The sequence below is a fragment of the Aotus nancymaae genome, unplaced genomic scaffold, assembly GCF_030222135.1.
Source record: "Aotus nancymaae isolate 86718 unplaced genomic scaffold, 86718_ANA_hifiasm-v0.15.2.pri h1tg000008l, whole genome shotgun sequence".
NCBI lineage: Eukaryota > Metazoa > Chordata > Mammalia > Primates > Aotidae > Aotus > Aotus nancymaae.
This window is the reverse complement of record NW_026988419.1, coordinates 14,941,204-14,954,373: the sequence shown is the minus strand read 5'-3', so window position 1 is coordinate 14,954,373 and position 13,170 is coordinate 14,941,204. Positions and strand designations below refer to the sequence as shown.

Below are 13,170 nucleotides of genomic sequence, written 5' to 3'. Positions count from 1 at the left end.
AGCCTGTGTCAGAGCCAAAGCTGAAGTCCAGGCTATAGCTGAGGCCAGGGCTTGTGAGGCCCCCATAGGCCAAACTCAGACCACCTGCATAGCCACTGGTGGTCTTCGGATGGATACTTGTGTTCTGCATCCCAAACCCCAGCCAGCTCTCCTTGCCCTCCAGCAGCTTCCTGTAGGGGGCGATCTCTATGTCCAGGGCCAACTTGACGTTCATTATCTCCTGGTACTCACCCAGCTGCTGCTCCACGTCCTGCCTGGCCTGCTGCAGGGCGGCCTCCAGCTTGGACAGCTTGGTGTTGGCATCCTTAATGGCCAGCTCCCCACGCTGCTCGGCATCTGCAATGGTGGCCTCCAGGGAAGCCCTCTGCTGTTTGAGGCCCTCAGTCTCAGTGTGGGTCATCCCCGTGCTTCCCAGCCAGCGTCTGCAGCTCCTTATACTTGATCTGGTACATGCTGTCAGCCTCAGACCGGCTGTGGTTGGTGATCTCCTCCTACTATGCCTGGGATGGTCCTCTTTTATAGACCTCAGAAGAATTGTGAAACTTGCCCCAAGGGCCCCAGGTCATAAGTGGAGGGGCTGGATTTGAACACAGATGGAGTGACCTCAGAACTCACATAGGATCCCCTACACTGTTGGTCCCTCTTAAGGTAACAAACATTTTTTTGTGTGATTTGTAGAGTGAGATTTCTTCTTTGCCCTTCCCTCTGCTGCTAAAGGCATCTGAGAGGGCCAGATGCAGGGGCTCATGCCTATAATCCTAGCACTTTGAGGCTGAGGTGGGTGGGTAGCTTGAGCCCAGGAGTTTGAGACCAGCCTGAGCAGCATGGTGAAACTCCATCTCTACAAAAAGTACAAAAATTAACCAGGTCTGGTGATGCATGCCTGTGGTCCTAGCTACTTGGGAGGCTGAGGTGGGAGGATCACTTGAGCCCAAGAATGAGAGAAGATGATGCCACTGCACTCCAGGCTGGGCAAAAGAGTGAGACTTTGCCTCAAAAAGGGAGGGGGGTGGATCTGGGTCAGTGATTCCCTTGTTCTGTCCCAAAGGAAGCCTGGACCCCAGGGTTCAGCTGCTTTGAGGAGGCAGCTTCTGAAACTCTAGAGCCCCTGAGTAACTCCTATAAATCAATATAAGCAAGGCCTTCATGGTAGCGGCTACAGTCTAGGGACTGAGTGCCACACAGGGGTTGTTGGGGGAAGATGAAAGAAGCGGGCCTTTGGGCAGAGAGGAGAGGGCTGTGGCAGCTCTAGGGAGCATCTGAGCTAGAGTTTTTGAAGGCCTTTCTTTTTCCCCAGAGCCTCCAGAGAGGTTTGCACACCTCGCTCGGGCTACGCCTGATAGGAAGAGGAAACCTCCCACCCAGAGCACAAGGGTGACAAGGCTGGACTCTCAGAGGGTCTGTGTTCACAGATGAAATCAAGACAGAGGAGGAAGGGACAGGGTAAGGGACATGGAACTAGACGAAGACCCAGTCACAGTGGCAGTTTCTGGCAGCCACCTGCCTGGTTGAGATGGAAACGCTGATTCCAGCTCCAGCCCCCAGACAGGCTAAGAATATCCTAGAAAAGCAACAGCTACCACCCCCGCCCTTCTTGATCTGCTCCTACATCTGTAGTGCTATGCTGGGCACCAGCGGAGCCTGGGAGGAGAATGAGTGGGGGACGACAGGGAGGAGGCAGAAAAGGGGCTTGGTGGAGGCAGAAGGTGAACTGAGACTTAAAGCTTCTGGTGAGTGCTGGGAGGACTGGACAGAGAGAGCTGTTCTCAGGGGGCAGCAAAGGGAGGTGAAGGCAGGGGCCAGGGAGTTGGGGGGAGATCAAGACTGAGGATGGGAGAGGAAGAAATGGCCCCTCTTCCATCAAGGAAAGCAGCAGAGCTTATGGCAGGGAAAAGGAGTCTCTAGGTCACCCCTATCCTCTCTGTCCCCGTCACCCTGGGCCCTCCAGCATCTCAGCATTGGTCCCTTCTCTCCCCACCCCAGGGCATCACATTCTTCATCTGTGCTCCCAACCCTATTCACTGTTCAAAAGAAACTATATTTGGGCTCCTTAATTAAGTCCTTCTAGCAAAGAACTTGCGGGATGGGAAAGACATGAGAATTCAGGTCTCTCTCCTGACAGCTAGCAGCACCTCCTCTGTCAATTTCCTCTCTTCTCTCTGCCTGCCTCCCCCCTCCACTATTACCTGTAGAGGGGTTCTGCTACCCTCCTCTGTCTTCACCACCCACTGCTCCCCTGGGGTGAGGTCTTCAGGAGAGGGAGGAAGGCTAGGCTGGTGCATACCCACCCACTCTGCACACCTCAGGAGCTGAGACTGATGGGTAAGGGAGTTGGGGGTGGGCCAGAGGGCGGGCAGCAGGATGCAGGCATTCAGATGCCCAGGCTGGGTCTCCATCCTGTCTGTTTTAAGAACCTGTGTTATCATTAGCTTCTTTGTTAGGGGCCCCTTGGAGACAGGGAGGTGCAATGACCTTGGTTTCTGGGGACTTGATGTTTACTGGGGATATCCTGGACCTCAGTCATCTTTCCCTCCTCTTCTTTGCCATCTCACCTTTCAGGGGCTCCTCTAAAGCTTAGAGGGACCTAGGAAGATTTACATTGCTGAGAACCTAAGCTCCTCTCCCCTTCATCTCATGGGCTGAACTGCAGAAGTGCAGGCCTCACACGGATGCTGTGCACACAAAGACTGAGCCCATCAGACAGAAACAGATTAAAGAGAAGCAGACAGGGCTAGAGCTGGAGACTGAAACAGATTCACAGGACAGATTTTGTTTGGAATCAGAACTGTGGAATTGCAAGAGGCTTTAGGAATCCTCTTCTAGTCCAATTCCTGAAACATTATCTTATTCTTTTAATATTCATTTTTTATCTGATAATAAGAGTCAAATCCATAAAATCCCTGCATTTTAGTATGAAGAAACTGAGTCCCAGAGAGCAGAAATGACTTCCCCAGGGTCATACAACTGGTAGCCATAGACTAGGACTCCTGTCTCCTGCCTCCCAGACTATGGCTTCTCAGAAGGGAGATAAGAAGAGCCAAAGGGAGGCAATGTGTGAGCAGCATTGTATGGAGATGTTCCCTTAAAAGATGGGGCTCACCTGTCCAAGTGGGGTGAGTGAGGGGAGAATCTATGGTGAATTTGATGGTGATACACTCATCAATAAGGCAAGATCCTATCCAGGATAAAACCTGTCTAGGCACTCCAGTTCTAGATCTGAGCCTGCAGTACTTGCCTTAAAGAGCCTTCAGGAACAACCAGTTATCTGAACAGGTACTGTTCTAGGTAACCTACAGAGAGATAAAGACACACAAGGAGCCTGGCCTCAGGGGCTTTCCCATTTAAGGGAGTCTGATACAACCAGCATTGCCCCAGAGGAACATAAGGGAGATGGACAGACAAGAAGCAGCATAGAGATACTATTATAATGAAGATAGATGAATCTCAGAATATGAACCCAAACATAACCTAACCAGAAGAGTACACTTGCAAATGTGGGAAAGCCACCACCCTTCTATGAAGCCCACCCCTTCCATGAAGCCTTTCTGGTTTCATTAGGCTTATTCACCTTCGTCTCTACCCCTGTAGAAACATAATAACCCTCCGTCTCAGCTCTCAATGCCACTGGCTTATATACAACAGCAATGTTGTTATTCTTTCTGGATCTCTTTGATTAGCTTGCCTGCTTGTCTTTAAAATTCCATCCATATCCATCTTACACATCTTAGACCCAGAGCCCAATCCTTAACCAAGTTGTTATGCAGCCACTGTTGCTGAGGGGAAGAGGATGGAAAGGCTGAAGTCAGAAACAGTATTAGATCCTTTCCAATCAATCAAAAAAGGCTTCTTGGAGGAGGTGAGATTTTAAGAACTTGACAGTCTGAGGGAGGGTTTTGGCCCAGTGGAAGATGCTCAGAGATTCCAGAGGGATAACCAGAGCAGGAGCATGGGGAGCATGTGAGCCAGAAAAGGGGTTGAGGCAGAGCAAGGTGGAAAGTGAGGAGGGGGAGTAGGACCCTCTGAGATCCTGAAGCAGAGGAGGAAATTCTTGGTTCTGACCAAGAGGACAATTGGAAGTCAGAGCTGGGCCAGGAGTAGGGTAACACAGTGGTGACACTCTGTGGGTGCTGCTTAGAAGATGTGGTCCTAAATGACCTATATGATAGGCCTTACGCCAGTGAGGGACTCCTGGGAGCAGTGCTGGAAGGACCCATGTGCCATTCAGATCCACGGGCCCAGTGTTTCGGCCAGTGCAACTCAGTCTCTATGGGGCCTATCCTTAACTACCGGTGAACTGACTATTCCTTGGGTGGCAGATAAAGGTTGACTCAGAAAGCCGTGTAGGAGGAAGTAGGGCCAATTACAGGTGCTGAAAAGAGGGAACCCTTTCCCACAACTATGGGGAGAATGAGAGGTTGGGCAGGTCAGCTTGGGCTGCAAGAAAATGAAGATTAGATCCAAGGGAGCAGAGAGATCCTGTTGAGAAAGTTCACATTGGGTGCTGAGTTAGGGAGGAGGCACAAGGCTGCATGTGCATTGTGGTAAAGAGGAGAGGAATGGAGACAGGCAAACCACAGGCCTCCAGGAGGGTGTGAGCAAGCAGGGGCTGTGGAATGGCTGGGAACTGCAGCCCAAGTGGATTCTAGAACAGGTTATCTGCAGTGACACACACGCATGTGTGCACAAACCAACCCTGACAGCAGTGGATCCTTGGAGCTATGTTGGTGGTCTGTGAGGAGTATGGAGGTGATTCCAGGGGCAATCCTAAGAATTTACTGAAATATACAGGCAGGGGTTTGTTTGTCTCCATATCAAACCCATATGCACTTCCCAGGTCCACTTACTTAAGAAGCCAGAAGACTCTTGTGCTGGGGGAGCCACAGAGAGCAGGCTCCAAGAAAGGGGGACATGATCTAACAAGGGAGGTAGAACAGGTCCAGAACCAGCTGGGTTCAGGACCTGCAGGTAAGACCTGGGAAGTCCAAAACCCAGGACAAAGGGCTGATGGGGACTGAGGAGGGAACAGACATACCCAGAGAGAAGTGGGCAGGACCCAGCCTAACAGCTTGCTCTTGGGACCGGGAACAGCTGGGACCTGATCTGCAAGAAGCATTTAATGATGAAACCCACCTCAACCTGGCCCCAGGGCTGGGGTGAAGGTTGGTCCAACCCTCTTGGGCTTCCATGCACACAGGAGGCTCCATTCACTATCCAAGACTGGGGAGATCAAGTGATCCAATTTCCAGTGTTTCCCCAGGGATTAACCTTATCCATCACCCACCCAAGTGTGAGATCTGTGTGTGTTAGTGGGGACAACCAACCGAGAGGAGCTGCCCAGGGACCACAGCCAAGGGCCTGCCCCACAGACTCAGCGGCAGAGAATCAGGACCGCAGGCAGAGGCCTCAGGAGCATATCTGAGATCTTGCTGCGCCCCCTCTCCCCCTCAAGCTGGAACCCCAAGGAGGCAGGTTGTGACCTGCAAGAAGGCTCTGCCAGCACCCCCAGACAGGCAGGGCAGAAATGTGCCTGTGCAGCCCTCCATAGTGACCTGGGAGGCAGGGGGTAAAGTGGGGTGGCGAAGAGGAAACAGACCTGACAGTCACATTGGAGGAGCCAGTGCAACGCGACCCAGCTGGGACCTGGGCATCCAGTGAGGGCACTCACTGCCCACACTGGCCCCCCACACAAATTCAAAGGCAGAGGGAAGGAGGACGGTTCCCACGATTTCTCTGCTACCGCGACCCAGTGCATCAGAACAAGCTGGCCAAGGATCCGGAGGAGGAGGTAGAAGCAGCTACCCAGCCTCCTCAGCTGTGACCCTGAGGAGGCCACTCGAACGACGACCACCGCCTTCCCCCTCCCCCGTTTGGGGGGAGGGAAAAGACTCAGGGCAGAGGGTGGGGACTGGGGCGGGGATTGAAATTGACATGCGAGATTCTATTGGTCACAGGAGCTGCCGGTCAGGAGTGCAACTCGGGAGAGGATTGGCCGCGTGAGGCAGGGCACGGCGCGGCGAAAGAAGGGGCCTAAGGGGTGGGGCTGACGCTGCAGCTGGCGCAGCTTAGGCTCAGAGCGGTCGAGCCGCCTAGCAGCCACCTTCCTCCGCCAGTCCGCGCGCCCGGGCCGGGGCTAGGCCCCCCCCACCGCCGGGTCCCCCGGGGCTGCAGCAGCAGCGGCACCGCCCGCGGTTCCCCCTGGGGCCCGGGCGCCGGCCCCGCTCTGCAGGATGGGCACGGTGCTCTCTCTATCCCCTGCCTCCTCGGCCAAAGGCCGGAGGCCCGGCGGGTTGCCTGAGGAGAAGAAGAAGGTGCCGCCCGCGGGGGACGAGGCGCTGGGGGGCTACGGGGCGCCGCCAGTGGGCAAGGGCGGCAAAGGCGAGAGCCGACTCAAGCGGCCGTCCGTGCTCATCTCGGCGCTCACCTGGAAGCGCCTGGTGGCCGCGTCCGCCAAGAAGAAGAAAGGCGGCAAGAAGGTGACACCCAAGCCGGCATCCACGGGCCCCGACCCCCTTGTCCAGCAACGCAACCGCGAGAACCTTCTCCGCAAGGGCCGGGATCCCCCCGACGGCGGAGGCACCGCCAAGCCCCTGGCGGTGCCAGTGCCCACCGTGCCCGCGGCCGCTGCCACCTGCGAGCCACCGTCGGGGGGCAGCGCGGCCGCCCAGCCGCCGGGCTCGGGCGGCGGAAAGCCTCCGCCGCCGCCTCCCCCAGCCCCGCAGGCGGCGCCGCCTGTGCCTGGCGGCTCGCCGCGGCGGGTCATCGTGCAGGCGTCCACCGGCGAGCTGCTGCGCTGTCTAGGCGACTTCGTGTGCCGACGCTGCTACCGCCTCAAGGAGCTGAGCCCTGGCGAGCTGGTGGGCTGGTTCCGCGGTGTGGACCGCTCGCTGCTGCTGCAGGGCTGGCAAGACCAGGCCTTCATTACGCCCGCCAACCTGGTGTTCGTGTACCTGCTGTGCCGCGAGTCACTGCGTGGGGACGAGCTGGCGTCGGCCGCGGAGCTGCAGGCCGCCTTCCTCACCTGCCTCTACCTCGCCTACTCCTACATGGGCAACGAGATCTCCTACCCACTCAAGCCCTTCCTCGTGGAGCCCGACAAGGAGCGCTTCTGGCAGCGCTGCCTGCGCCTCATCCAGCGGCTCAGCCCGCAGATGCTGCGGCTCAACGCCGACCCCCACTTCTTCACGCAGGTCTTTCAAGACCTCAAGAACGAGGGCGAGGCCGCCGCCAGCGGCGGGGGTCCACCGAGCGGGGGCGCGCCCGCCGCCTCCTCGGCCGCCAGGGACAGCTGCGCGGCCGGAGCCAAGCACTGGACTATGAACCTGGACCGCTAGGGATACCCAGGGGCCGCGCCCACCCCCCGCCCCAACCCCCGACACACACTCGGATCCCCCGGGACCACCAAGCCACCGCCGCTCCTACCGCCGCTCGGCGCCCCGGCTGGGCGGAGGAGGAGCCGCCCATGCCCCTCAGGGGAAAGTGGAGGCCGGGACACCAGAGGCCGCGGTGTCTGGATTTGCTGGGCGTGGAGTGGGGACGGAAGATGAGCGCGGGAAGGGCACTCCAACCTCACTCTTTCCGTCTGTCTGCGCCCCCATTTCTCCATTTCTGCCCGGGTCTTCCCCTTCCCTTCAGTCCATTTCCCCTCGATTTTGTACGTTTTCTTGCCTCTTTTCTGTGTCTTCACCTTTCCTCCTGTCTGCCTTCCTCTCTCTCTCTCCCTCTCTCCCCATCTCTCTCCTCTTCCTCTCACTCTCCTCCCTCTCCCTGCCTTTCCATTTCCGTTCCTTGGGTGTGTATCTGCTTCTCCATCTTACCCTTTGCCTGACTGTACCCCATGGCTCCCCGTTTCTCCTCCTGCACCCGTGTCCCCATCTCCCCTTCTTGTTGCTCCTGTCATGTGTCACCATCTTCCCTCCTGCTGCCTTCCTCCTCCACTTGTGTCAGCTTGCATTTTTTATTCCTGACTGAGTCCCCACACCTCCCTCCCCAGATAAAAGGGAATGTTAGTTTTTAATTTGGATCGACTGAGGTGCCAGGAGAAACTGCAGCCCCAGGCACCCAGACAGCCACCAGGATGGTCCCTCGCCCCACCCCCACCGCCTCTCCCCACCTTTTCCAACGTGTTGCATGCTGGGAGCTGGGGGGGGGTGGGGGAAGGGGCTGCCGGCTTCTTTCAGGAGGCTGAGGTTTGGAGGCAAAATCAACCTGGGAGACCACCCCGGCCGTGGCGCCTCAGTGGACAGGTGGGAGGAGAAGAAAACTTCTTACCTAGGGGGAGGAACATCCCGCTTCCTTATCCTTAGCTTTTTTGTTCCCCCTCCCCCCTGCCCCTTTTAATTTATTCGGTTGTTTGCGGAGGGAGGGGGGAGGGGGGGTTGGCTGGGCCGGGAACTGTCCGAGGTGCTGGGCTGGGGCGGGACCGGAATCCTCCCAGTAGAGTACCAGGGACTGGGTTGGGCCTAGGGCCGTGTCCAAGGTGCCAATGATGCGGACTGACAGAGCGGGCCGCACTGTCTGTCTGTCCGTCTGTCCCAGAAAGAACTATAAAGCGCTGGAAGCGCCTGCAGATGGTTTTGCGCCGGTCTTTCTTTGGGCCCCTGGAGGGAGGGAGCGGGAGTGGGAGTGGAACTGTCACGGTCAGGGCAAAAAGGCAAGAAACGGGGCTCTGGTAGGAAAGATCAAGTCCCTGAGAACTTCTCCTCCTCCCCGTCCCCACTTCCGCCATCGGCTTCCATTTTACAGAGGGTAAAGAGTAAAGCGAGGTAGTTGAGGGTGAGGCCTAGTGATAAAGCTGAATCCATCCCCCACTAACGCCTCCATCTTGTCTGACCTAGCTCCTTATTAATGCCCGGGCCACTTAGAGACCGAATGATGGGGACAGCGGGAGTTATGCCCTTTCTATGATGTGACCCATTGAGGCAGAACTAGCTAGTCCTTATTGCTACTTATCCCTTCCTCCCCATCTTTCCCCACCATATATCGGCCAAGAGTCCAGTCGGACCTGACTAAATCTGTGTTCACCACTCCCAAGTAGGACCTGTCTGCCACACTTCTCTCCTCACCCTCCAACCACCACAGGGCTGCCCCGGTCGCATGCCCACCCAGGAGTCTTGGGAGGCCCATCCCTGCTTGAGATTCAGACCCTTGCCCTTTATCCCCAAGAAGGGGCAAACACGGGCAGCTGGAGAGAAGGAAGCCATTCTCCGGGGTTGAAACAAGAGGGAAAATGCGCTGTTTAGCATAAGTCCCTGCTCGGTCCCCGTTGCCTACTTAGCCACGTGGCTAAGCGCCCCGTTCACTGCTTCACTGGCCCAAAGAAGCCTGGCTTCAACAGAGCGCTCGCAGCTCCGACCCTAGTCCAGCCATGGCCCAGAGGACCCGGAGACAACCCGGCGGGACCAGCCCAGAGGCGGCCCAGGTTCGCTGTCCGTGGTGCTGAAGGGCGCGCTCGGGCAGGGTCGGGGCGTGTAGGAGCAAGACCGTTGCAGACTCGGCCTCAACTAGGTCTTCCGGATAATTTGGGAATAGGGTGTCATCTATTTTGGCGGTGAGTTACAGAAGTCTGGCTTCAGAACCCAAGAATGTCGGTTCCCATTTGCCCTCCCGGGAGGACAGAACTCGACTCCCCTGGGCTTAGCCCTGCGCCCTTGTAACCGGCCTGGAGCCGGAAATCCCCAGTCCAGATTTGTGAATCGAGTTCCCGGGGGGAGGGGGAGAGCTGGCGGAAGGGAAGGCGGGAGCAGCCTCCCATTGGCTGGAATTTGGCGCAGTCAGCGCGGTGCCGTCATCTCTCTTGGTTTGGGAGGAGGGAGGGCGGATCACTTGGGTCACCCCGCGGCTGTTGCCATAGTAACCAGACTGAGAGGGCGGGGCAGCCGCTCTACTCTCCCAGTTCTGGCTGGGGAAACAATCCTGGTCCATCATATTTGGAACTAGTTAATGAGACTAGCTATTTTGATTAGAATTTCTGAGTTAGAGGAGCCTAAAGGGGATGGGAAAGAGAGCAGAGAGTCTACAGAGACTGCCCCCACAAGCATCCTGCCTTTGGATACTGCCCCTGAGCCCTTAGACACAGCACCCACCCTTTACTGCACACACACACACCCCTTCAGAAACTTGAAGTCTGGGACTTAGAGACGTAAAATGAAAAAAAAGCCACAGTGAGTAACAGTTAGTTAAATCTCACTTTTGACATGCCCCAAGGCGTGAGACATTGCCATAATCCGATTAGGAGAGAAGGGACCGGAGAAGGATCAACAGGAATACATGGAAGAATTAGCCTCCTGGGTCAGACTTGTCAGAGTCCTGTTTTCTCAGGGATTGAGTGGGAGAAGTAGTAAGGAGAAGGGCCCTGAACGGTCTTCTGAGAAGGCAAGTGGAGGAGGGAGTAAGTGCAGAAACATAATAAGGTACCTTCTTTCCTGCCCTGGAGTTAACCTGGGGAAAGTGGGTCCAAGCTGCTGATGAGGTGGTGAAAAAGGACCAGAGTTTTAGAGAGAAACCAGAAGGGAAGAGGAGTGGACTAAGGAAAAGATGGAAGTGGAGGACAGGAGACAGAAACCCAGCTGGAGCAATGACTCAGCACTTCCCCTAGGCAAATGGCTGGAATGACTCTCCCAGCACTGGGGCATCCGAAAGGGCACAAAAGCAAATGGACAGATGGACAGATAACCAGTAATTCGCCCCTTCACATGACACATGTTGATACATACATTGACACATAACCAAAGGCACACATTTTAACCCAGAAATGGGCACAAATGCATTTATACTGGTAAATCATAACATATACACACTTCCACTTCCTTCCTCCCTGTCCCCCTTCCAGGAACAGAGGACATTCTGTTTTGGAGCCATGCTCCCCTGTCCCTGGAATACCTTGCTACTTATTATAAAAGCAGAAATAAAAAAAAAATCACAGACATGTGGGGGGAGTTGTCATGGTAACTGCTTTGCCTGCCAGGCGAGGTGCCCAGCGACTGGAGCATCTAACAGTATTCAAGAGGACATCCTATGGTCTCCACTTACTGGGATGCCTACCCCAGGCAACCAGATGGGCACCTTTGGAAGATGTTTGCAACAGAGGCTACTGAAGAAGCCTTTTCAGTCACCATCATGATCAGGGACAGCTGGAAGACAGGTGTATGGGCCTGATCTTCTTTAGGTATCCCACTTTAAGTAGCACTCCTGGCTTCTTTAAATATAGACATTTGCTATGAGTGACTTCAAGACAGCAAGATTAACACTTCAAAGATCTTTATTTAAAAGCATAACCTGGCTGGGAGTAGTGGCTCACACCTGTAATCCCAGCACTTTGGGAGGCAGAGGCAGGTGGATCACTTGAGGCCAGGAGTTTGAGACCAGCCTGACCAACATGGTGGAACCCCGTCTCTACTAAAAATACAAAACTTAGCCAGGCATGGTGGTGTGTGCCTGTACTCCCAGCTACTCAGAAGGGTGAGGCAGAAGAATCACTTGAACCTGGGAGGTGGAGGCTGCAGTGAGCTGAGATCAAGTGAGCCACAGCACTCTAGCCTGGGAGACAGAGTGAGACCCTGTCTCAAAAAAAAAACAAAAAACCATGACCTTCCCTCTCAGCACCTTACCAGAAACCCTACAAAGAAGGTCATATCTACACACACAGGATAGCAGTGTGGATGAGGAGTAGAAAAGTTGTTTAGTTGACCAGGTGCAATGGCTTACACCTGTAATCCCAGCACTTCAGGAGGCCAAAGTGGGTGGATCACTTGAAGTCAGGAGTTCGAGACCAGCTTGGCCAACATGGCGAAACCTCATCTCTACTAAAACTATGAAAATTAGCCACGTGTGGTGGTGCATGACTGTAATCCCAGCTACTCCAGAGGCTGAGGCAGGAGAATCACTTGAACCTGGGAGGTGGAGGTTGCAGAGAGCCAAAATTGCACGACTGCACTCCGGCCTGGGCAACAGAGCAAGACTCTGTCTCAGAATAAATAAATAAAAATAAAAAGCAAAAAATAAACAATTAGCTGAGCATGGTGGCACACATCTGTAGTCCTAACTACTTGGGAGGCTGAGGCATTAGGATCACTTGAACCCAGAAATTTGAGGCTGTAGCGAGCTATGATCACACAACTGCACTCCAGGCTTAGTGACAGAGTGAGATCCTAACTCCAAAAAGAGTAGAAAACACCTGGAGAAAATATGAATTATTTAATGTTATTATTATTATATTGCATCTTGGGGTGTGTGGAGAATGTTTCTTTTGGGGGAAAAAGACTTTAAAGGAACAGATTGATTCATTTGAGACTCCATTTAAGCTTTTGAATGTCAGAGACATAGAGAAGAAAAAAGTTCATCACATAACCCAATCTATTTTCTTCATAGCATTTGTTCCCACCTGATAATTTTTTTGTTATTGATTTATTTTGCATCCTCTCAATAAAAACAACATTGAAACACCAGTGACAAATGGAGAGAATGTATTCGTGACACAATATATTTTTCAATAGAAAAATAGCAAAAACTGTAAACAGATAATTCACAAAAAGAAACAAGCAGGCCAGGTGCAGTGGCTCATGCCTGTAATCCCAGCATTTTGAGAGGCCAAGGCGGGCAAATTATGAGGCCAGGAATTCGAGACCAGCCTGGCCAACATGGTGAAACTCTGGCTCTACTAAAAATACAAAAAATTAGCCAGGCATCGTGCGTGGCACGTGCCTGTAATCCCAGCTACTTGGGAGGCTGAGGCAGGAGAATTGCTTGAACCCAGGAGACAGAGGTTGCAGTAAGCTGAGATTGCACCACTGCACTCCAGCCTGGATGACAGAACAAGACTGTGTCTCAGGAAAAAAAAAAAAGAAAGAAAATAAGAAAGAAAAAAGAAATATAAGCAAATGATAAATAAAAAGAAACTTACCTTTACTATTGACCAAAGCAATTCAAGTCAAAACAGCAATGAGATATTGCATCTCTTATACTGACATAGATTATCAAAATAGAAAATTCCATAGGGAAAGCATGGGAAAATGAGCATGTTAGTTCCATCTTTTGGGGAGCTTGTCTGGATCAAAATGTGAAAGGCAGCATGCTCTTTCATCCAGCTACCACATTTCCAGAAATTTGCCCTAAGGAGATAGGTGGGAAAAGATCTGACGCATGGATGCTTGTCATATGATTGTTTATCATGAC

At 53.9% G+C, this 13,170-nt stretch overlaps 1 protein-coding gene across 1 annotated transcript; it reads left to right on the top strand.

Annotated features, from left to right (window-relative positions):
* Nucleotides 1–6,070: 6,070 nt before the first annotated feature.
* CDK5R2 (cyclin dependent kinase 5 regulatory subunit 2) lies at nt 6,071–8,566 on the top strand. The gene has a single exon (XM_012446377.2). The coding sequence runs from the start codon at nt 6,228–6,230 to the stop codon at nt 7,329–7,331; it is 1,104 nt and encodes a 367-aa protein (XP_012301800.2). The 5' UTR covers nt 6,071–6,227; the 3' UTR covers nt 7,332–8,566.
* The last annotated feature ends 4,604 nt before the right edge of the window (nt 8,567–13,170 follow it).